This window comes from Amyelois transitella, chromosome 14 (genome assembly GCF_032362555.1).
Source record: "Amyelois transitella isolate CPQ chromosome 14, ilAmyTran1.1, whole genome shotgun sequence".
Taxonomy (NCBI): Eukaryota; Metazoa; Arthropoda; class Insecta; order Lepidoptera; family Pyralidae; genus Amyelois; species Amyelois transitella.
The window spans coordinates 9,718,517-9,743,136 of NC_083517.1; the positions used below are offsets into that span (position 1 = coordinate 9,718,517).

The window sequence follows — 24,620 nt, forward strand, 5'->3', positions numbered from 1 at the left end:
TGCCAAATTTTATCAAAATCGGACCAGTAGTTTTTGAGTTTATTCCACACAAACATACAAAAATACAAATCTTTCCTCTTTATTATTAGTGTGGATTAAGATTCTGATCGGGGCAGGTTGCTAGCCCATCGTCTAGAAGAATGCCAAGTAAATTAGCCTAAGAAAATATTTTTAAAGAGAAATGTTAAACGTAACAAACACTCATGGCTATTCCCACTGCATATTTGAATTTTTTTTTTCATAAAATGACAGATTACAATATGAAAGGAACTCCTATACAAATTGAAAGAAACATTACCATAATCTAAATTGATACAATTTTGTACAGACATTGGACTAGTATAAGGGACAGTCGCCGACACAAGTGTTAACATTAATTGCACGCTATTTCTGAACATCTACCTACATATATTCGAATCAAAATACATTAATTTACCAAAACTCGGATTATATTCAAGTCTAGTTTTGTTTATGGCCGTATTACAATTTATCTTTCAAATAACTTTTATCTGCCAATCGAAAAACTTGACCTTAATATATTATGTACATTTAAAGAAAAAAATTACACTAATATTGGAAAAGTATACATTATTTTCTATTTGTAAAGAACTTTTATATTGCAAGTGACACTGATCAAAAGAAAATCTCTAATTCATTTTATTATATTTTAATTTAAACACAGCCTGAATTCGTAATAACAAATTTCTCCAAAAGTAGAAGAAAACTTAAACTGCTGAGTATTTTTTTTTTATTTAAATTTTTTTTATACACCTAAAATCCTATTAGATATAATAGAAATTGTATATTCTTGTATGACATTTGTCTTTAAAAAAATTACAGATTCGTGTACTAAATAAAGTCATAGTGAACTTTAATAAAAGTTAATTTCAGATCCATATTATATTTAAACTTTTACGCGTTTTAGTAAAATAACTTGATTTTAGCCATATGTTACTCATTAGATACAATTTAATCACAGCTAAACATAAGCGAATTAAAATCGACAATTTCTACTAAGACAAAAAAATATCATACAAAAACCCTAGATCATTGTATTTAGTACATTGTTTTCTTTTAACTTAATAAAAACCTATCATAAAAAATAAAAATAAAAATTTTATCTGACACTTTTGTCGGCGACTGTATAAATGGTTTAGTTACCGTCCATGGCTTGTTGGCACGCTTGTAACACGTCGACCAGGAGCGAGAACTTCGTGTATGCTTCTTGTAACATGTCGCTGAAACAATAAGACATAATTAATACTATGTCTATACATATAAGACTAACAGAAGTCAAAACTATCGTTTTTAGAATTTTTGTCTCTCTCTGTCTGTATGTTTGTAGTCGCAAAACGCGCAAAACTATTGACCCTATTTGGATGCGGTTTTCTCAGATTACACTTGGTTCAACTTAAAAATTGATATATAGAAGTACCTTGCCATATCGTCTTTAAAAAAGAAAAAAATATTGTATCATTGTACTGAATTTCTCTTTAGTTTAATTTCTATTCAAAATTTTGTCTTTGATATACATAAATATATATAAATAAAAAAAAATATGTCATCAAAAACATCTTGTAAAAAACTCAAGTCTCGCAGCTCAGTCTGTTTACCGTAAAAAGTTGTGAGACCCATGTAATACCAAGTCGGTTAATCTATTTAGTCTCTACTTAAACGACCTTCTGCCTTAAGTTATTATCATACCAATATTTAAATTTTTAAACTACATTCAAGCTTCTTGAATATCCACAACGAAAATACGACCCCCCTAGGTCGAAAATAGCCTGAATTGCTTCGAGAAAAGGCTGGTACGGCCGTGCCGCTTGTTTTACTCGACTTGGCGGGTGCACTGCCGTGCATCCAGAAATGAAAGTAATTAAATGCGTGCCTACCAGCTGGTGTCGCAGAACGAGTGCAGCGCGCGGGCGGCGGGCGCGCGCGCGCTCAGCCGAGCGAGCGCGCCGCGCGCCGCCGCGCTGAGCCGCGCCCGGGGCTCGGGCCCGGGGGCCGACACCACTCTGCAACACGATGCACTATCAACAATACCTATTGTGACATATACTGGTAATAATAATAAATATATACGGGACAAATTACACTGATTGAGTTAACCTCGAAGTAAGCATATATATATAGAGCATTATCACTCTAAACAAAAAAATATTAATTCATTCTTATATGTATATACATTGCGCATACGTCGACGATTTAGATATTAAGAAATCTATATTTGTAAATTGACGTCCGGTGAAAATGCTGCAGTGTAATTTGTTCCGCCGCTTCTTATACGCATGCGCTTTGAAAACGGTACTAGGTATATTTAGATTTATGTGATGTGACGTCAATAAATGACAACTTGTACCTATCCAATTTTGAAAATAAATCTATTCTATTTAATAATCACATCTATATCCATTGCGGGGTAGACAGAGCCAGCCGGCTTAAAAGAGTTATAAGCCACGTTCAGCTGTTAGGCTTAATGATAGAATTGAGATTACAATAGTGACACGTTGCTAGCCTATCGCCTAAAGGAGGAATATCAAGTTCATAATCCTATCCCTTAATCGCCTTTTCAAGTTCATACAACAGAAATAATAAAAAAAAAATGTGTTACCCGTGCAAAGCGTCAGTGAGCGTCCGTATATGATGTGAAAAAGAATTGTATCTCTCCAACAATGCTGCCAGCGGCTCGTTGCTGGGCACCGTCGCGTCTGTCTGTATGTTGTGCGGGACACCTAATGCGTTCGATAGCATTGCACTAGAAAAATTAAAAAAAATTAACGCGCAAAGACATAATAAACAAACAAACTTACCATGGCGTTGTCAAACCACATAGACCGGTTAATAATTTGAGAAGAACTTTTTGAGATGAAATTTATTAAGATTACCTAAATACGAGCTTTTACGACATCCGTGGGAAAGAGACGGAGTGGTACTATTCTTTTTTATACTGGTTCCGGGAATTACACGGCACATTTGGAATTACAAATATATACGGTACAAATAGCAAAGATTGAGTTAGCCTCGAAGTAAGCTCGAAACTTGTGTTACGAGATACTAACTCAACGATACTATATGTTATAATATGCTATGACTTATATAGATAAACATCCAAGACCCAGGCCAAACAGAGAAAGTTTGTTACTTATCACCCTGGCCGGGATTCGAACTCGGGACCTCCGGTGACACAGACAAGCGTACTACCGCTGCGCCACAGAGGCTGTCAAAATTGAAATATATAAAAATATAACTCTTACCAATATCTCGAAAATATACTCCACAACGTTTCAAAAGCGTCCACCACTGCCACGTCGTCATCGGCTTCCCTTTTCTCTATCCTTTCGACTGTCAATTTGGCTAATTCCATGTATTCCGGTATAATCTGACACTTCTTAGCTATATCAAGACATAGTTCTTGGAAATTCGACACCTCCGCTTGAGACACTGATTTTGGATCTGTAAAGGTATTGTAAGGATCTGTAACTTATAACATACATATATACCGTGCCGTGTGGTTCCCGGCATCAATAAAAAAAGTGAATAGGACCACTTCATCTCGTTATCATGGATGTCGTTAAAGATGACTAAGATATTGGAGCAAGCAGCAAATACGTCCAATGTCCGATCCCTTAAAAATACCTAACTTGCTAAATTGTTCTTAGCTTTACTTTCTATAGAGTGCAAACTGTTCCTCAAATCTGTTAACAAATGTTCAACAACCCTCGGGAATACTTCGTTAAACACTGCTATCCAATGTTTGAACAAATATTGGAGCAAATACGTCCAATGTCCTATCACTTAAAACTACCTAACTTGCTAAATAGTTCTTACCTTTACTTTCTATAGAGTGCAAACTGTTCCTCAAATCTGTTAACAAATGTTCAACAACCCTCGGGAATACTTCGTTAAACACGGCTATCCAATGTTTGAGCAAACATTGGAGCACATCGTCCAACGTCCAAGGTGGCGCTTTGAATAAAACGTGCTGCCACAGATTATTGTATTTTGCTCTCATTTCATTCTGTAAGAAAGGAAAATAATTATTTAAAGTGATAAAAATAAACTTGGGATTTCACTTGTAGTACTGCTAGTATGAATATAGATCAAGAATGTTACAAATGAAGAAATTACCTGTGGCATAGGACAGGCTAATAAAATTGGGATTCTTGTTTTAGACGATGGGCTAGCAACCCCTGTCACTATTTGAATCTCAATTCCATCAAAATAAAAATGCGGCAGCGCGGTTTGTCCCGCTGCTTCTTCTACACATGCGCTTTGGAAGCGGTAGTATTTATAATTAGATTTAAGTGATGTGACGTCAATAAGTGATACCTTGTATCCAATTTTGAAAATAAATCTTTTCTATTCTATTCTATCACAAATCTCTCAGTCTTTTCAAAACAGTCGGCTCTGTCCACCCCGCAAGGGATAAAGATTACGATGAACAAGTGATCATATGCATGTATGTATGTAAGTATGTAAGTACGTAAGTAGTAAGTACGTAAGTAGGTAAGTACGTAAGTACGTAAGTATGTAAGTAAGTTTGTAAGTATGTAAGTACGTAAGTATGTAAGTAAGTATGTATGTATGTATGTATGTGTGTAAGTACGTAAGTACGTATGTATGTATGTATGTATGTATGTGTGTACCTCCAGCATGGTGGCCAGCAGATGGTAGGTCGCGTCGCGACAGTGTCGCAGGTCGGCGCGCGGCGCGTCCTGGCGCGCGGTGAGCAGCGGCCGCAGCTCGCTGGTCGATGTGCACTTCACGTTATTTATCACCGCTTTGTTGCATAAGTTCTTGTCGTTAGATACTAGAATCTGTACGGAATTAAAAAGCGAGTTAATACATACATACATACATGCATAAAATCACGCCTCTTTCCCGGAGGGGTAGGCAGAGACTACCTCTTTCCACTTGCCACGGTCACGGAGCGGTCCTATTCTAAAATTCCGGGAACCACACGGCGACTTAGGTATACAGTAATTAAACACATTACGCTTCTCTCAGTAATAATATCGCTTACATACATACATAAATTCACGCCTCTTTCCCGGAGGGGTAGGCAGAGACTACCTCTACGAACACTCCACTCCCATAGATGTAGTAAAAGGCGACTAAGGGAGGGACTATTAAACTTGTAATTACATATTATTTTAAGCGATGGGCTAGCAACCTGTCACTATTTTAATCTCGATTCAAACAGCTGAACATGGGCGTATCAGTCTTTTCGAGACTGTTAGCTCTGTCTACCTCGCAAAGGATATAGACGTGACTATATGTATGTACGGACTAAACGTTACGATTTTAAAAGGTAACAACATTTCATTTATATGATAATGACATTATATTAAGGAACGTTTCTTACTCAAATTAAGGACATCCTGGCAAAGGGTCAGGTCAAGAGTACCCGAAATCGCCGAGCTTGCATGAAGAGAGTTATGAATGTGGATGAAGCGAAGAAAGTATGCAGAGATCGTGGCAAGTGGAAAGATGTAGTCTCTGCCTACCGCACCGGGAAAAAGGCGTGATTTTCTGTATGTATGACATTATATTTTAATTGTAAAATAACAGAAAATCTCTCACCACAGACTTGCCCCTCTCAGCTTGCTGGAGACAACAATTTAGGATTTCATCATCAGGCAATTCGCACGGGTATATATGTGAGTTTGAGTCGCGCAGAGACTGACCTGTAACAATGAGATAGAAATCAATCTTCCCCCTCCTGTCTTTAGTCTCGGGTGCATCCTCACCACTCTGGAGAGGGGCCCGGGGTATGCCTTTGACCATGGATCCTGGATTGGGTGAATCAGGTTTTTACACGAAGCGACTCCAATCTGACCTTAGCAACCTTTGCAGGTAAACGTAACCCATATTGGATCCATGGTTACACATCCAGTTGCCTGAATGTGCAGGTTTCCTCACGATGTTTTTCCTCACCGTAAGAGCATTGGTTAGTATTCAAACTAATGTACATAATTTCATAATGTACATAACATAGTAATTGGTACATGGCCGAGGTGGGATTTGAATTGAACCTGTGCCTTTCTGCGCATCACGCATTTTAACCGGGCACCTTACCGATTCGTCCAGCCTACTCTCAATTTTAAATTCAAATCATTGTACCCTACTTAATTTGATCATGGTTAGCATACAAACATAAAGTCACGTTTACATCCCTCGCTGAGTAGACAGAGCCAAAGGTCTTGAAAAGATTGATAGGCCACATTCAGCTGTTTAGCTTAATGATAGAATTTAAATAGTGACAGGTTGTTAGCACATCGCCTAAAAGAAGAATCCCAAATCCAAAAACCTATCTCTTAGTCGCCTTTTCGACAACCTTGGGAAAAATCGCACGGCCATCATGGTTAAAGACGCATGTCTCACGGATGCTTCAAAGTGTACCATAACAATATTCATATTGCACAAAAATGAACTTCATTTTAAAACAGTAAATTATTGAGTTAGGAAGATAACTACATATAATTTGTTTGTAAGAACAAAACATTTCACCTTTTATCCTACTATTTTCTGGCAGCGACTTGTACAAACAATCCATAGCAGACTTGGCTTGGCTTGGATTGGGCGAGTCAGAAATAGATTACCCGGATATTCGATTATCCGAATTGCCACTGGTTTTAATTGACTCGGATAATCGGGATTCTACTGTACATATAATTTGTTTGTAAGAACAAAACATTTCACCTTTTATCCTACTATTTTCTGGCAGCGACTTGTATAAATAATCCATAGCGGACTTGGCCCTTTTGCACAGGGCTCCGTTGCCGTTGTTATTGTCCTTCAGCCTGTCCAGCTCATTGATGACTCGCCAAGGGACCAATAATGTTGGCTGCTCTTTGTAACCTGAAAAAAAAAGTGATTTACATACATACATATGGTCACGTCTATATCCCTTGCGGGGTAGACAGAGGCGACAGTCTTAAAAAGAATAAATGGCCATGTTCAGCTATATGGCTTAATTATAGAATTGAGATTCAAATAGAGACGGGTTGCTAGCCCATCGCCTAAAATAGAATCCCAAGTTTGTAAGCCTGTCCCTTAATCGTCTTTTACGACATCCATGGGAAAGAGATGGAGTGATCTTTGTTGTATTGGTGCCGGGAACCACACGGCAGGACACGCAGAAGTTATTTCAATATAAAAATTTAAACTACCTTGGTAAAATAGCATTTATAAATTCTATAGCTGCACATTATTAATAAAGAGAAGATTGATATATTTGTATGTTTGTAATGGATAAACTCAATAACTACTGGATTGTTTTTTTAATTCTATCATCTCCCTCCTAGCTTTAGTCCTGGTTACATCCTCACCACTCTGGAGAGTAGCCCAGGGCATTGGTTAGCATTCATTATAGGCTACTTCATATCGCTTAATAATTATCAAAACTTTTGGTTTCACAACATTGGTTGACGTCAAATATCAGAACTTCGAAAATAGTCATTGGTAGATGGCCGAGGTGGTTTCCATGTTTTGTTTTTAACATTAGATAAAACATACCTTGTATATGTGAATTGAGCACGTTCTTTATGAAATCCAGCTCGTGGATAAACGCATTGGTGTCCACCACTAACACCAATTCATCCTTATTACTATCCCTGTTAAAATTAACAACCTCTTTCGAGGGCTGTGCCTGAATTGCAGGTACGTTAGGTGAGATCTGCAATGAGAAAAAACGAAATATTTAAGTGTATGTTGAAAAAATAATAATAAAAGATTGAAAAATGAAAGAAAAAGTATATGCATAAGTCATAGAATGTAGACTCTAACTATTGCCAATTTTAATCAAAAAAGGTAGAATAGTGTTTAGGTAGCAACTTCTCATAAACCAGTAAATGTAACAAATCTTAATTATACATACATTAACCACGTCTTTATTTCTTGCATGATAGACTGAAGGATCACATTCAGCTGCCTGGCTTAAAATTGAGTTGAGATTCAAATAGTGACAGGTTGCTAGCCCATCGCCTAAAAGAAGAATCCCAAGTTTGTAAGCCTATCCCTTAGCGCCTTTTACGACATCCATGGGAAAGAGAGGAAGGGGTCCTATTCTTAAGTGCCCCAAGGCAACCACACAGCAAAACAATAAGTAACAAACTTACCTCTTTATAATCTACATCCATCATTTCATTATTACAATCGACATTACTCAAGGAATCCTCTGTCATTGTTGTTTCACTGCTCAATCTAGACCGCATCGCATTCATTCTGTCCTGGGCATTCTGAAATGTCTCCACGTTCCCATCCTTATTCGCCACTTTGTATGACAACTTTGACTTTATAGCTGAAACCAGTTTACTAGCCTCCGTAAATTGTGGAGGTGTCGCCGGATGCTTCATGAACGGATATTCCGCAGTTTGATTGCAGATACCTTCTTCTATATCAGCAAATGTGTCCTTCTGCTTTGTTTTATCACAATACTTTTCGGGCAACTGCGCTTTCATTGATGATATTATTTTATTTGCCGCAAAGAACTGAGATGGTGATGGAATGGACTGTATGCTGTCACTGCTAGGAGACTGGTTTGTTGTCGGACATTTCGTTGAATCATTTATTTGAGGGCTTTTATCGTCAACTTTTGTAGGTGTCTCGTTGACTTTTGGACTAAGTTTTTGTTTAACTGGTGACTTATCGTTGCTACTTTCATTATTTTCTGCTTCGTTGCTGAGTCTTGACCGTAATTGTGCAAGCCTGTTGTTGGCTATGTTACGTGATGGTGTTTTCTTTAGTGGGCTATGTTTGTTTGGCGAAGCTTCCGCTGGCTGCTTGCTTGGACTTGGGCTTGGTCTTACTGGTTTTTCAGGTGTATCTATAATGATGGAAATAATACCTCTATGTCTACTAGATCTCATTTTATTGATATAAATGTTGATTACTTTACTACTGACTATTATATCATTTATTTTAATAATAGAGTATTCTATTTAAAAAAATATGACATATCACATGAGTAATGCAAAGTACTAATAAGCTTCTTTTCTCAAAATTTTAACCTCCGAGCTTGCATGAAGAGTTATCTTATGAATGTGGATGAAACGAAGGAAGTATGCAGAGATTATGGCAAGTGGAAAGAGGTAGTGTCTTCCTACCCCTCCAGGAAAGCGGCGTGATTTTTATGTATGTATGTATTATATCAAAATTTTTTGGAAGTAGAGTAAAAAGTAAAAGTAGAGTAAAAAGTGCCAAATAAATAAAAAAATCAAAAAAATTACTGCATACAATGTCAAATCAAACCTGGCTTATTTTTCTTCTTTGCAGAATTGCCTTCTTGGCCATCACTCTTTCGCTTTTGAGCCCTTTTTTGAGATTCCAATTTCTTTAACTTCTCATTTTTCTTCGCTTTCTCCCTTTTACTCTTTTCTTTGCTTTGTCCATGTTTATCGTCGGCCTTGAAGATTGTACAAAATATTGATCATTATTCACATTTGCCAATGTGTAAACGGTTTTTAAATATAGTAAATAAACAAAATGTTAAATATCTTATGTAAATTATAGTCAAAGTACAAGTTTTATTGACTATTTACGTTAAATTTCGAAAATTTACCTGCGGTTGTGTCCAAGAAGATTTTCCGGTTTTCTTGTTGAAATAATATTTCCGTCCTGGATTTGACTTTGATGAACAGAGTACCCAACCATCTCGCAGTTCACGACCTGCATTTTTATTAGCACTCATGCTCTATTAAAACAAAATATTCACTAAAATTTCAATAAGTTGTCGTACATGTATGTACCTACTTTATTTTATTTTCCTACAAAATAAAATTATGACAGGAGAGGAAGGACAACGAAAATCACAGACTAAATATAAACGGTCTACTCACGGTCTACTCTACAGAATTTAACTTCTCTTGGATATGTCGCAGCAACCTGAGGCAACCGTTGGCTGTAATTTAGAGCTTTATAGATATCAACGCAGTAATTTGGTCGAACTCAAGCGGCGACAAAGTCACAGGGACAAATTGCAAGAAGAGTAGAGCCCTTTAGTTTCGTTTTTCATTGCGTTGCACTCAAGAAAGTAAACAAAGGAAACATTCATGTCAGTGTAACTGACAATTGACAGTGTCAGACGGTTGGATCGAGAAATCAGCTGTGATTGATTGATTTTTTATTGAAGTTTTATTTTAACCCTAAAATAATATTTATTAATTAATTTTTACACAATGGAAAGAGCAGCAAAGTTTGCTAAGACTATAAGAAATAATTGGAAGAAGTCTGTTGTTGGTGTTATAGCTTTATATTATGGTGGAGCTACTTTAAAAGAGAAATACGAGTACGTGCACTCTCGTTTTAGGTTACATTTATATACATACAGATAATCACGTCTTTACTCCCCACGGGGTAGACAGAGCCACAATCTCGAAAAAACTTAAAGGCCACGGTTAGCTGTCAATGAAAGAAATGAGATTCAAATAGTGAAAGTTTGCTAGCCCATTGCCAAAAAAGAATTTCATGTTTGTTATCTTCCTGATACATAAATTATTACATTTTACAGGATTAATGTTCTAATGCGAGCAGCATGTAAAGAGGCAGCTCTTTATGGAGATGCGTTGATACCTATGGAAAGAAATCCTACTATGGTTACTGTTATTTTGAACCCTGTTGCGAACAAAAGGACAGCAAAACGAGACTTCGAAAAGTACTGTGAACCACTTCTGCATTTAGCCGGGTTGCAGTTGAATGTTATACAGACGGCTTCAGAAGGGAATGCCAAGGATATTGTGGAGTCTTTACATGGAACAGAAGCAATCATTGTAGCTGGAGGTGACGGTACTCTGTCTGAAACAGTTACAGGTAAATTTTAAATAGTAGTGCTTTTTATATGAAAAGTTTTTAACCCCTAGATTGTATATTTATTTGAAAAATCTGTGGTGTAGCAGAAGTATGCTTGTCTGTGTATTTCGTAACACAAGTTTTTAATCTTACTAAATCTGTGTAATTTGTCTGTCTGTGCTGTATATATCTTTTCTTTACTTTATATAGAGCTTGCCCCAAAGTAAGTTTGATATGGCAGCAGGAATACCTACAGCAAGGTTACCCCACTTATATATAATCTGGTGATAATCTTAATATTTTTTTTACTTGACAAATTACACAGTTTGAGTTAGCCTCGAAGTAAGTTTGAGACTTGTGTTACGAGATACTGACTCAACAATACTATATTGTATTATTATATAGGTCCAAGACCCAGGCCAATCAAAAAAGTTCTTTTCTCATCATGCCCTGACTGGGATTCGAACCCGGGACCTCCGGTGTCACAGACAAGCGTACTAGCACTGCGCCACAGGCCGTCAAAATTCATACATTAAATAATTCCACTATTATCAACCGTCTTTGTGGTTTAATTTACCATTTCCATAATTAATACCCTAAGCTTTATTGTTTTATATTATCTTCTTAAAATAAAAAACTGCTGTGTCTTACATACATCCAGATAACACATTCATGTTTGTATCCCTTACGGGGTAGACAGAGCCAACAGTGTTGAAAAGTCTGATTAGCTACATTAAGCTGTTTGGCTTAATGGAAGAATCAAGATTCAAATTGATGTGACAAAAGATTTTAATATGACATGTAGATTCCTTGATCTTGTCTAGGGGTGCACTGAGAGGGGATTAGCCAAATTTCTTACCTTACTTGATTAACTAATTGAATCTCAATTCTATCATTAAGTCAAAGCCAAACAGCTGAACATGGCCTATTAGACTTTTCAAGACTGTTGGCTCTGTCTACCCCACAAGGGATATAGATGTGACCGTATGTATGTATGTTGACACATTATGTCGACTCCCCCCTTTTAGTAGGTAAACGGGGAAGTCAAAATTCTCTACATCAAATTGAATTTTTTAGTTAAGTCTAGTAAATGTTAAGACCACCAATTAAATATAATTAAACTATTGTTAACAGGCCTCCTGAGAAGAAATGATGATGCTAACCAATTTCCACTTGGTGTTATACCACTAGGCCGGACAAATACCTTTGGCAATTCCTTATTTCCCGGTGGTAAAGGTGCTGACAAAGTTAAACAACTAATTGAGGCATGCATGGCAATTATAAAGGGCAACACAGACTGGAAAGATGCCATGAAAATAGAACCAATCTCCACAGAGGGAGATACGCCAAGCCGACCAATATACGCAGTCTCCTCCATAGAATACGGAGCGTTTAGAGATGCTCTAGCTAAGAAAGACAAATACTGGATATACGGACCGCTACGTGACTACGCTACATACATATTTAACGGGTACAAGAATAGTCTTACGTGGGAATGTAACGGAACAATCAAATACACTCCACCGTGTGCTGGATGCAACAATTGCGTTGTGCAAAAGAAGAGAGAAGTTAGAAAAGTCTGGTCGCTATTCATGTCGAACACGATAGCGGCTCAAGAAAGCAAACAGTTGTTAGACAATCCGGAATGTTCTAAAACACAAGAACTGTGTTACAAAGTCAGCGATTTTCGAATACAGACTGAAAACAAAAATGGAATGCCAGTTTTGAATGTAATGCTTGGCAAAAATGGTTATACGTACACGGAATTTGTTGCCGAAGGCTGGAATCGATTGAAGAATATGAGGAAGAATACATTTGTGATACCCGCTAGGACAGTGGAGTTGCTACCGCTGGAAAGCGAGAAGGAAGTCATGATTGAAATAGACAGAGAGGAGTTTGAAGTAAAACCTGTAAAAGTTACATTATTGCCTAAGATCATAAAGTTGTTTTGTTCACCACAAGTTCAAGTTAATGGTTAAATAAAATGTAAAAAGATACATTGTTTTTATTTTTTGTTGTTTATCTATACTAATAAATTAAAACTGAAGAGTTTGTTTGAACGCGCTAATCTCAGGAATTACTAGTTCGAATTGAAAAATTCTTTTTGTCTTCAATAGACCATTTATCTAAGAAGGCTTTAGGCTATATAACATCACGCTGCAACTATAAGGAGCGAACAAATAATGGAAAATGAAAAAAAAAACGGGGGCAATTTTTCACCATTGAGGGCTTCAATGATGCCCAAAATACGAGTCACTATTTCACGCGGACGAAGTGTCGGGCACAGCTAGTATAATATATAATATACTCAAGAATAACCACTGTTCTTCAGGCAGGAAAAATCAAATAAAAATATAAGAATTATAAACCACAGTACAGTAGCTAGAATCACAATTATAAAACAATTCACCTTACATTGAAACTGAAACTGGTTAATGAATAAAATGAATGAAATAAGAAAAAATATAAACGATATATTTCTTGTAAAAATGGTTACATTAATATCTATTTACATGTTCCTTTAAATACCAGAAAACATTAAGAAATTACTTAGAATATTATTGATTTTTGCATTCAAAACGTATATTGTATAAACTTTACTAAATTGCAGTGTTATTCCATTAATTAATTGTCGCGTGGTTGCCTGCCTACTTCATTTCTTTCTCATGGATGTCGTGTAAGACGACTAAGGGATAGGCTTATGAACTTGAGATTCTTCTTTTTGGCGATGGACTACCAACAATTTGAATCTCAATTCTATCATTACGCTGAACTAAACGTGGCCCAACAGTCTTCAATACTGCTGGCTCTGTCTACCACGCAAAGGATATAGACGTCATTACATGTATGTATGTTCTACTGAATTATAAATACAAGGTTTATTTTATTTATTTATTTATATACACAAAATTATATACAGGAGCATTTATCACAGCAATTCTAGTACAAAGGTGCTACTTATTTCAAAAGAAATCCCTTCCAGTAGACCCGTGAGAGCTTTTTTTATGTCTCAGATGTTTAACTTTAACCTCTATAAATAAAAGTGGAGTACACGCCTGTCACCCTTTCCATCATGTCTCCTATCTCGGGTCTGCTGGAAGAGATTTCTTTTGAAATAAGCAGAACCTTTGTAATTTTGTTTCTTGTGTTTATCAGTCTCGATGTTTTCTGTGTACATAAATTAGTAAATAAATAAATAAATAAATAAAAGTCACATTTTAAACCTACGTATTTTGAATCATTGTTATTACAATAATAGCTGCCTAGTGTACTCCCAAACAAAGATGGCGGCGGTCACGTGCACATTGAGCGACCTCACCACGCCCCGCTGCGGTACCTCCACGCAGCGCTCCATCAGCGGCAGCAAGTCGCACGGGACACCCTCTTTTTCGTGTCTGGCAACAATAGGCATGATGACATTTTTTTTTGTTTTGGGCTTAATTAAGTTACACAACAACTAAAACATTGGTCAAATAACGGCATCAATAAACAATAAACTACCTGAGATATACGAAATAACATAACACATAATTTGGACTAGTCCAAAACGCCCCTTACAAAACGCTACTCAAGTGTGACGTCACACCAGAGTTACTTGTTCGCGTCATGAACTTCATTTGTATGGCAGCTACCTTAATTATTCCGTTTATGGATATGATGTCTTAATAAAAGTTATTCCAAATTTTATTTATTCACTCCTGGCATAGTTATTTTTAAATAATTTTGAATTTTTTAAATGGACTTTCCCATCGTACTTTGAAAGAATATAAAACGTATAGGGTGTCAAAATTAAAACAAAAAATTCACGTAACGTATTTAATCACGTGTATTCATTATTATTTATCATGTTATTAAATAATTAATATTGTTTTAAGACCTTGTCATCATCCCTATTACAATGTTAATTGTCTTCCTTCTGTCTTCAGTCCCGGTCGCATCCTCACCGCTCTGAAGAGACCGGGGTGTGCCTGTGACCATGGATCTTGGACTGGGCTAGTCAGGTTTTGACACGAAGCGACTCCCATCGAAGCGATCATGGTTACACATCCAGTTGCCTGAATGTGCAGGTTTCCCCACGACGTTTTCCCTCACCGTAAGAGCATCAATTAAGTAGTATTCAAACTAAACATTATTGTTAGTTGTTAATGCCATACCGTAGGATCGCGCGACATGTGATGTCTCGCGCCGTAAAAAGCTTAAAGGCTTTAGTAAAACCATAGTCTCTGCCTACCCCAATGGGAAACAAGCGTGATGGTATGTTTGTAAAAAGCTTTAGTTTTACCCAATATTCTATAGACCCAACAATTCCACCAAAAAAGTGTCTAAACTAAACAAATTCGCACGTCTGTTCGAAAATGAATCTTAAACATTATAGCAATAAGGCACATTCTCAAATGTAAAACTTGTCTCATTCACTATGAGGTTATTTTTAGATGTAGCTTATTTTATTAAGGTAAAGTGCTATTTTAAAATAAATAAAGATCTATTTTTGAATGGAATGTATCTTTTACATACATACATACATAAACTCACGCCTCTTTCCCGGAGGGGTAGGCAGAGACTACCTCTTTCCACTTGCCACGATCCCTGCATACTTCCTTTGCTTCATCCACATTCATAACTCTCTTCATGCAAGCTCGGCGGTTTCGGTTTGTATCTTTTAATTGACTCATAATAGTGCGGGCTTTCTTTTGCTTAACTTTTCTTTGAAGTGATCACAGGGATTTATTTGAAGTGGTCCTAATAATGTGCCGTGTGGTTCCCGGCACCAATACAAAAAAGAATAGGACCACTCCATCTCTTTCCCATGGGTGTCGTAAAAGGCGACTAAGGGATAGGCTTACAAACTTGGGATTCTTTTTTAGGCAATGGGCTAGCAGCCTGTCACTATTTGAATCTCAATTTTATCATTAAGCCAAATAGCTGAACGTGGCCATTCATTCTTTTCAAGACTTTTGGCTCTGTCTACCCCGCAAGGGATATAGACGTGACCATATGTATGTAAGTACGTATGTATGGTCCTAATACCAGTCTGTTCTGCAACAAAATCACACGACTAAAAAAAAATAATTATGGAAAACTCATCATACCCAAGTAAAAGCACCGTTTTCCTGTCAAACTTGAACTTGTCCAGTTGACAGCTCGTAGAAGTCTGCTCCGCCGCCACTATGGAGTACCCCTCCAGCTTTTTGCTCTGTATATACGCCTTAAGGGGGGGCCCGGGGCGAACTTCCTCTATGTTCACCCAGCGTTCTGCTGATACGCTGAAATTAATTTGAAAAAAAGAATACATACATACATTTAATCACTATAGATACTTACAGTGAACGGTCTTGAAAAGTCTCATCAAGCCAAACAGCTGAACGTGGCCTCAGCTGTTTGGCTTGATGATAGAATTGACATTCAAATAGTGCCAGGTTATTAGCCCATCACTTATAAGAATCTCAAGTTTATAAGCTTATCCCTTAGTCTCTATCCCCTCGCCTATTACGACATCCATGGGAACGTGATGGAGTGGTATAATATATTCTTCTTCCTAGTTCTTCAAAAATCGAAAAATAGTTTCCTTTCTAAGTTTAAAAAAAATACTGGATTATAAATTATAATAACATCACGTTTCTCTCAGGATACTGAACAGAGAACCCAATAGAAGTGTCAAACTAACCTGAACGCTTATAACTGGCTATATTCATATTACATCTATTTATACAATCTCGTCGATTAAAAATTCACTTGACCTGATAACTATTGCACCATAAAAAACTTAATAATTACTGACTAACAAATAAATATATTAAGAGTTACAAACTAACCTAAGCGCTTGGAACTGGCTCTATTCATACTCAACATTTCTTACAATCTCGTCGATTTAGAATTCACTTGACCTGATAACTATTGCACCATCAAAAATTTTATAATTACTGACTAACAAATAAATTTATGTATTAAGAGTTAAAAACTAACCTAAGCGCTTGGAACTGGCTCTATTCATACTCAACATTTCTTACAATCTCGTCGATTTAAAATTCACTTGACCTGATAACTATTGCACCATAAAAAAAATAATAATTACTGACTAACAAATAAATATATTAAGAGTTACAAACTAACCTCAGCGCTTGGAACTGGCTATCTTGCAAATGCCTCAAACTGTCGATCACGTAAGTGCGAACTCCAAACACTTCGCTGGTCCGCGCCATGCCGCCGAGATTTGGCAACTTGTCTATGAGCGACGCTATCACTATTAACTCGCTTGGATTTTCCTTCTGTAATTTAAAATTCGAATATATTTTTCATAAAGCATCGGAGGACGTATGATTAAGTCGTACACATTACTAGCTGTGCCCGCGACTTTGTCCGCGTGGAATAGATAGTTATAATGGGCATCATTGAAGCCCTAAAGGATGAATAATTCTCCCTTTTTTTTACACATATTCCATTATTTCTTTGCTCCTTATAGTTGCAGCGTGATGTTTTATTGCCTTAAGCCTTCCTCGATAAATGGTCTATTCAACGCAAAAAGAATTTTTAAGTCGAACCAGTACCTAGTTCCTGATATTAGCGCGTTCAAACAAACAAACTCTTCAGCTTTATAATATTAGTATAGATAATGTTAAGTTAAGCATAAGTAATTTCGCATTAATTTCGCAACACACTCCATCTCAGATCCAATGTAAATTGGATTTTGATGAAATGTATATTGATTATTAAAACAATTATTAAGTATATAGTATGTGTATTAAACGTAAAATTACCTTTTTAGAAATCCCATAAACTTCAATATCGCTCATGCTTCCCCATGGCACGTATTTCTTTTGAATGGAACCCGTTCCGTCAAAACTTTCTACAGATTTTGCCTTACCTTTAGGGTACTTAAATTTGAATATTTCTTCATCATTTAACTGGCCCTCTGCAAAATTTAAAAGGACAATAATCAACGGCTCACTAAAATCGTCTCATACGAAACTAAAAAAAATCGAACCCAACACCTCCGAATGATGGATTGGTACTAATTACTGACTTAAGAAAACATGGTTCTTACCATTATTTCTATTCATTATTTTTAATTCTTCGTTTATCAATTCCATATAAATCTTATCATTATTTGCTTCAGTGTAATTCGGCACGAAATGATAAATAAAACTTGGTTTCAACTCTGACAATATATCGAAACGAGATAAAAAGAAATCTTCTTCTAATCTCGCACAATTTTTGTCTTTAGCACAATTTTGTTCAACAATTTTAATCATATATTTATGTTCTGAACTTTCTCTGAGCTTATAAAGTTGTTTAGATATACATTGCGCGTATAACCTCACATTATACATTGGTCCCATTGTATTTCCAAGCAAGTGATGTAAAACAAAATTGTATTCTCGCTCCGAGCAGTTATTACATTTCCGCTTCATGATGTTGTATATAATTATGAATTGTGACGTCAAAGGAATTTTTTTGGCGTCTAAATGGTCTATGAATTCTTGGTTTATTTCTACACCCTGCAATCAAGGAAAAAGGAATAATTACAAAAATTTAAACATCTCAGTAGCACTAGTAGTTAATTAAAATAGAGCCTTATTTGTTTATGAGAAAGTTCACCATTGCCACTTCAGTTAGCTGACCCGAGCGACCCGAGGATCTCCTCATTCCTGATTCGATCTCGCAGAGGAACACTGAGCTTAGCTTATGTGACGTCAATAAGTGATAACTTGTATCCAATTTTGAAAATAAATCCATTCTATTCTATTCTTAGCACTCTCCATACCTCGCTGAGTGACCTATTTAACCTTTTGCTCGCCGCAAATAAAATTATATTATTCGTGCCCACCGCGCCGCGGACAATTTTTTTCTCTATTTGAGCTAATTCAATGATAGTTTTCTGAAACCAATTCTCTAGCGATTTTTGTTATTTTTTTTAAATTTAGACAACTAAAGGTGTCCATGGCATTCAAAGGGTTGAGTAAGGAAAAAACTTACCTTCTTATAATAAAACAAAGCTATCAACCATTCCAAACAAACCCTAACTGACTGCTGATGTGGTAACTTCCCCAATAAATCTTCACACCAATTTTCTATTCCACACTCTAGATTTGTTAATGAGAATAAAAACAAAAGATGCTGAAGACACAACAATAAACTCCTATGACATTGAGAGTTGCCGTGATATCTTTGTTTGTTCATCATCAGTATGTCAATTTTGTTTAAAAAAAATGATGTTATAGTCCGGTATATATCTTCATGTTTTATTTTGCTAAGTACAGATATGGCAGAATACTGGATTTGGAAGTTGAAATGTGTAGCAGTGCTGAAAATAAAAAGAGAAAATTAAGAGTCACGTCTATATCCCTTGCGGGGTAGACAGGGCCAACAGTCTCGAAAAGACTGAAAGGTCACTTAATGATGGAATTAAGATTCAAATAGTGACAGGTCTCTAGCCCATCGCCTACAAAAAGTAGGTATATTCTCCTTTCTATGCTAAGTTTGGATAATAGGCTATTTGACTGTATTAAAAATATACATTTCTTTTATGTCATCAGTCTTAATATTATTTTTTTATAACGCGAGATAAAAATATTGCATTATTTTAACAAAATCCGTCTCAGAAAATTAGGTTTTTTTATGCAGCTGTCACGTGACTAAAAACGAACGTGATTGGCTATTTCTATTATGACGTCAATTATCCATAAACAGGCTGTGGATCGTACCGATCCTTAGTGTTCGCTATTATTTTTCAAGATTTTATAAGTGTTTGATCGCTCAGGATTACTCAGATAACATAGGTATTTATTAATAATGGAAACCAATTCCGCGAAAGCTGACAGTCGAAACCTACCAAAAGTGGATGCAATAATGGTTGGCGTCTTCTTCAAAGACAATCCAGATTTCTATGCTGCCGAACTGAGGAATGTGAAAACATCAACGTAAGTATATCTTGGTAACCACTGATCTTAGATCATGATCGGAAACCACTTCTTGCGAATATTCAAATCCATCGGCATAGAAAAAAATAGATTCAACATAGAAAAAAACAGAGATGGAGATTTTATTGTTGTATTAGTGCATTGAGACACTGCACAACATTTATAGGAACTCATTTTAATAATTTTCACACATATGACGTGGCACAAGTTAAATAAAACAAGAGAAAATCAAAACTTTTCGTAACACCAACACGAAATTTACGTCACTGCATGCCATGCCCGCCATATCGCTAAAAGTCGCGTTTTGGCGGCATATTTGAATATTTCATTTTCTTTTTCGATTTATTAATAAAATAGCTGTAATAAAAGCAGAAAAGTATTTTTGTAGGGCTCCTTATAAACAAATAAAATAAATACCCTAAGATAGTTTTTAGAACTTTGTCAAATAGCCTATTGTGAAGTTGACGTCATTGAAGAAAATGCTGCAGTGCAGTTTCATACCGCTTCTTCTGCGCTAACACTTTGGAAGCGGCAGAAAACTTCGTTTTAAGTAATTTATTTGACGTCAACCAATATTGTGAAACCAAAAGATATGAATGGAATTTGAAGAACCACGAGTTCATAAGCCCTAGTCGCCTTTTGAGTGTAACATATGAAGTAGTTTGTAGCAGGAGCGATGATTCGGCTAGGTGTTATGCCTAGGGAACCGCGGCTCCGACGATGTTGTGTCGGAGGTTGTATTTTATGCTCCAATCCATGAAATCTTTGAAATCGCGATTTAGATTCTTCGCTGCTATTGGTTGAGCGCATCAATTTCTTCGCGATGATTGACAGTAGTTGTTTTGATTGGATGTTGTAACGAGTGGCGTAGAGATGTCGCCACAAGTTCTACATAGCAATGGGACATTAATAGTTCAAGATACTTACTCTTTGCTAGTCACTTGATATTTTGGATCGTGTAAGATCTCAATCATCAAATTGTCCGTGATTCTGAAAAAATGATATGTAAAATATTAATTAAATACATTTTTATTAAAATACAATGTATGTCTGTTTTGATGTACTACATATATATGTACATATAGTCTGTTTCACTTTCATGAGCTTTTTAATTGTTAGTTATGTGTGTTATAATTATTTAGTACTATTTACCTATCTAGTATCTAGTTACCCGCAACTTCGTCTGAAATTTTTTTTCTAAATCTACTAATTCTTATAATGTTAAACCAATTATACTAATATAAAAATTCTTGTTTCACAATGTTCGTTCCCGTTCTCCTCCGAAACGGCTTGACCGATTCTCATGAAATTTTGTGAGCATATTGAGTAGGTCTGAGAATCGGCCAACATTTATTTTTCATACCCCTTAGTGATAAGGGTTGTCCGCCTTTAACCTTTTTTTTTAACTAGAAATTACATAAAATATCATTGATCTTTTAATGCTGCTTGATTGATTAATTATTGAATGAATGAAGTACCTGGGTGACCGAGCGGTGCTCGCTGGACGTCAGTCAGACAATCCATAATAAATATTAATAACAAAAAATAAAATTATCCATTGCCGGGATTGATCCAGGTACTCCGACTCCGCAGTTTTCGAGAACCCGAGTACAAATATATATAGGCATATATTATGTACATACAAATATTACTAGTTTAACAGCAATGCCAGTGAAATAGCAATTGACAGAAGTAATTGGAAAAAACTAACATACTGTGGCGACCCCACATAGAAAGTGGGCAAAAGGTAACGACAAAGAAATAGTATTGACAGTGGAGAAGCAAAAGAAATAACTTTAGTTTATAACCTACCTCTGATCTTTTCTTGGTACTGGAGAGTACATTAAAATCTCACACAAAATGTAGACCAAATGTCCGCGGTTTTCATTTATCTCTATACAATTCAGTTTCCTAACTAGATAATATAAAGGTGCGTTCCTGGCGGCAGCATTTTCAATAACTTCAGTGCAGTATAGAGTAACTATATTGTTATACATTGGATCATCTATAACACATTCTTGTGTGATTAAATTAATAAATTCTTCAATACACGGGCTGTATTGATGATTAGACTTCAATTCTTCTATTTCCCTCCACATTCTATGTACAAATTGTGCTACATCAAATCTACTATCCTTATAACTCAATAAAATTGGTAATAATTCATTCATTATTTTCAAAATCCAATATAAACAACCATAGCCACCACACTCAGTAACTTTATCAACAAATTCTAATATTTTAATGCTGTCATATTTATTGTCTTCCTTCATAACATGAAATATAAATTCACACAACTTTTCATAAAATGCATTAAGAAGTCTACTGTTTTGTTTGTTGTCAAGACTTTTGATTTCTAGTAATTGTTCCATATGAACCATTTCATTATTGTAAAGTGTTGTAAGAACAGTATTTTCGTTTAAACTACTGATATAAAATAACCCAAGTACAGTTTTATCTAAATCTGATCTAGAATCAATAAAAAGTACTTTAGATATTTTATAAAACTGCAGAATAACATCTCCCAAATCCTTACAATCAAAGGATTTAATGATTTCTGAAACAACAACTATTTCTTCTATGTCAACAGTAACTTCACTTGTTGTAAGAGCCATAAAATAATGTAGAATTAGCTTCTTATTTTGCGATAGAATTCCATAAAGTGTTTCTTTTATAGAAGTGTCCATGTTTTTAGTTTTTAAACATAATAAAGCTATAAAAACAGCATCATTGAAGCATTCTTTCTTATTAGAATACTGCCTATTTACAATATCTTGTACTATTTTTACTTTCTCGTTAATGATGTCAATAAATATTGACATATCCTCTGGTTTGTTTTCAAGGTACAATAATGCCAGATCAACATTTTCATTATGTATTTTTTCTGATATTAATTTCAGAAATTCAATTCTTTCTTTTTCAGAGTTCATATTTTCTTTGACCATTAAGATGAGTTTATTATTTAGTAAGTTTATTTGAAAGTGTGGTAATATGTTCAGTAAATCTCTCCAGTGTAAATTGAAGCATTTCTCTATAAAACAAAATAAATTTGTATGAACAGCTTTTCTTATCACAATATTATTGCATGGAATTTTTAGGATCTCATTAATAATTTGCACAGCATTGTCAAGTTGGAATCCTTTTAATTTTAATTCAGATAAAACTTCACTAACATGGTATAAAGGCACAGGTGACCATTTTACCAAAGCTAAAGACTTTAAGACATAAGCTAATTCTTCTTCCTGTGAGAAGAAACTTCTCATTTTTGTTTTCAATATATCATATCCTATCACATCATCAAAAATATTATTATCATTAACAGCGGATAGTAACAAAACAGCTTCATTCAAAGATTTTAATGAGGTGTCCAATTTATAGAATATGCTTTTAAGTCTAACTTGAGTGTTGTCATGACTTAACCCCAAGTAAAAAGGGCAGTTTAACCAACATTTTTCAAGGTTGTTTAACTTCTCAAATAAATGTAAAGATGGCAGTACAATATTGCTCTGTTTCTCTTCCAAGCTATCAATCAATATAAAAAAATTGTACCAATCGCTTTTCAATAGTGCCGCCTTTTTACAATTCCATGAAAATATTTTATTTTCTACTGATAGCTTGATGTCCCTTTTTCCAGCAGCCAAACAGTCTATTGCCCGTTTTCCTAAATAGACTGCGAATTTTCTTTTCATAGGATTGTTGGAACAGAGACCATTTAAGATTATATTCCAGAATGCTGCTTGATACACCACCTCAGACTGATATAAAACTTTTCCCTCTCTATCTGGTACTGGTATATAATATTCTGAAAGGCAGCTTAAGATTTTAAGAGCATCTTGACCATCACTAACAATAACATAATTCCAAATAACATCAAGAATGCTGTAACCTTGAACCCCTTCAAATAACTTTGGCACTGAGCTTGTCAGAAAGTGAACTCTTAATTTCTCATCTGGAAAGTCCAAAATTCTTGAAACAGGTATTTCTAGAAATGGCAATGTCAGTTTTTCACCTATTTTAATCACAGCTTCAAGAATTGTGTCACATAATTGTAAAGTTAATAATGTAGATTTATCATTCGATTTTCCTTCTGATGATACATATATATCTGACAAAATTTGCTGCACTAAATGTTCTGATTTATTAACAAGAGTGGTACAGTTAAGGCTCAATGTTAAAGTTGTTATTTTACAAACATTAACAACATTTTCATAATTCACTTGGTTTATCAGTTTTACAAGGAAACTACATTCATTATCGTTGTCACATTCTGTGTTTTCTTGACAATTTATCAACTGCTTATATTTGAGCAGCTGTATCGCATTCTTCAAATGTTTATTTGTAAATGTATCTCTCACCATAATTGATTTGAGTCTTGTGTCCACCATTTCCTCGTCTAAATCTAATAAATCCATAAATGAAAGAATATCCTCCTCAGAATTCATAATTGTAATAAACACCTAGTTCCTAGTTTTAAATTCAAATGATGCAATTTCAAAAAATACTTTTCGTTCATCAAACTTAACCACAAACGAAAAAACAAAACAATCCAATCACATGGATTTGACTTTAGCATGGAGTTGACAGTGACATAAAAATATATATTTTTAGTAGTCGTAGAATAAATCAAATAATTGACAGATGAGGGTTTTGAAAGTCGACGATCCATTACATAATTTAAATAAACTGTTAAATATAACTTGTATTAAAGTATAATTTATTAATTAAGTAGCTCTTTTTATCTCCCCAGAACTGGGCTAATAACAAAGTCCTAAAACAATAAAAAATATGTAAAACATAGAAAATAACATACAATCACGTCTATATCCCCTGCGGGGCAGACAGAGCCGACAGTCATCAAAAGACTGAAAGGTCACGTTCAGCTGTTTGGCGAATTATTATTAAGATTTAAAT

At 35.4% G+C, this 24,620-nt stretch overlaps 4 protein-coding genes across 5 annotated transcripts in view; 1 reads left to right on the plus strand and 3 right to left on the minus strand.

Moving 5' to 3' along the window:
• Window positions 1–24,620, minus strand: part of LOC106132326 (STE20-related kinase adapter protein alpha) — a 204,459-nt gene that overhangs the window by 77,899 nt on the left and 101,940 nt on the right. The gene's annotated exons all lie outside the window — the stretch shown is intronic.
• Window positions 1,079–9,802, minus strand: LOC106132255 (transcriptional protein SWT1). Its single transcript, XM_013331614.2, has 12 exons — window positions 9,566–9,802; window positions 9,256–9,409; window positions 8,124–8,830; window positions 7,522–7,681; window positions 6,706–6,864; window positions 5,587–5,690; window positions 4,650–4,820; window positions 3,832–4,021; window positions 3,258–3,456; window positions 2,615–2,758; window positions 1,893–2,018; window positions 1,079–1,238 (listed from the first exon to the last, which is right to left on the minus strand). Exons 1-12 carry the CDS (start codon window positions 9,692–9,694, stop codon window positions 1,154–1,156), a joined length of 2,328 nt encoding a protein of 775 aa, XP_013187068.2. The 5' UTR covers window positions 9,695–9,802; the 3' UTR covers window positions 1,079–1,153.
• LOC106132329 (acylglycerol kinase, mitochondrial) lies at window positions 10,085–12,788 on the plus strand. The gene is made up of 3 exons (XM_013331695.2): window positions 10,085–10,291; window positions 10,514–10,812; window positions 11,926–12,788. Exons 1-3 carry the CDS (start codon window positions 10,182–10,184, stop codon window positions 12,768–12,770), a joined length of 1,254 nt encoding a protein of 417 aa, XP_013187149.1. The 5' UTR covers window positions 10,085–10,181; the 3' UTR covers window positions 12,771–12,788.
• Window positions 13,246–24,253, minus strand: LOC106132254 (probable methyltransferase TARBP1). 2 transcript variants are annotated; one of them, XM_060947887.1, is made up of 8 exons: window positions 21,522–24,253; window positions 20,637–20,699; window positions 18,766–19,093; window positions 17,834–18,287; window positions 17,547–17,701; window positions 16,903–17,057; window positions 15,882–16,055; window positions 13,246–14,186 (listed from the first exon to the last, which is right to left on the minus strand). In XM_060947887.1, the coding sequence occupies exons 1-8, from the start codon at window positions 24,149–24,151 to the stop codon at window positions 14,039–14,041; spliced, it is 4,107 nt and encodes a 1,368-aa protein (XP_060803870.1). In that variant the 5' UTR covers window positions 24,152–24,253; the 3' UTR covers window positions 13,246–14,038. The 2 variants fall into 2 exon arrangements, with proteins under 2 accessions (XP_060803870.1, XP_060803871.1); XM_060947888.1 differs by having other exon boundaries at window positions 24,065–24,190.

Excerpts from the sequence above, each read along its gene's own strand:
- LOC106132329 (XM_013331695.2), top strand. The coding sequence starts at position 10,182 with ATGGAAAGAGCAGCAAAGTTTGCTAAGACTATAAGAAATAATTGGAAG. Across the intron at positions 10,292-10,513 it reads ACTTTAAAAGAGAAATACGA|GATTAATGTTCTAATGCGAG; the intron begins GTACGTGCACTC and ends TACATTTTACAG. Across the intron at positions 10,813-11,925 it reads TCTGTCTGAAACAGTTACAG|GCCTCCTGAGAAGAAATGAT; the intron begins GTAAATTTTAAA and ends TATTGTTAACAG.
- LOC106132254 (XM_060947887.1), bottom strand. The coding sequence starts at position 24,151 with ATGAATTCTGAGGAGGATATTCTTTCATTTATGGATTTATTAGATTTA. Across the intron at positions 18,288-18,765 it reads CTTTGTTTTATTATAAGAAG|GGTGTAGAAATAAACCAAGA; the intron begins GTAAGTTTTTTC and ends CCTTGATTGCAG. Across the intron at positions 14,187-15,881 it reads AAAACGGTGCTTTTACTTGG|ACACGAAAAAGAGGGTGTCC; the intron begins GTATGATGAGTT and ends TATTGTTGCCAG.
- LOC106132255 (XM_013331614.2), bottom strand. The coding sequence starts at position 9,694 with ATGAGTGCTAATAAAAATGCAGGTCGTGAACTGCGAGATGGTTGGGTA. Across the intron at positions 5,691-6,705 it reads AGAAAATAGTAGGATAAAAG|GTCAGTCTCTGCGCGACTCA; the intron begins GTGAAATGTTTT and ends TCATTGTTACAG. Across the intron at positions 1,239-1,892 it reads TCGTTCTGCGACACCAGCTG|CGACATGTTACAAGAAGCAT; the intron begins GTAGGCACGCAT and ends TTATTGTTTCAG.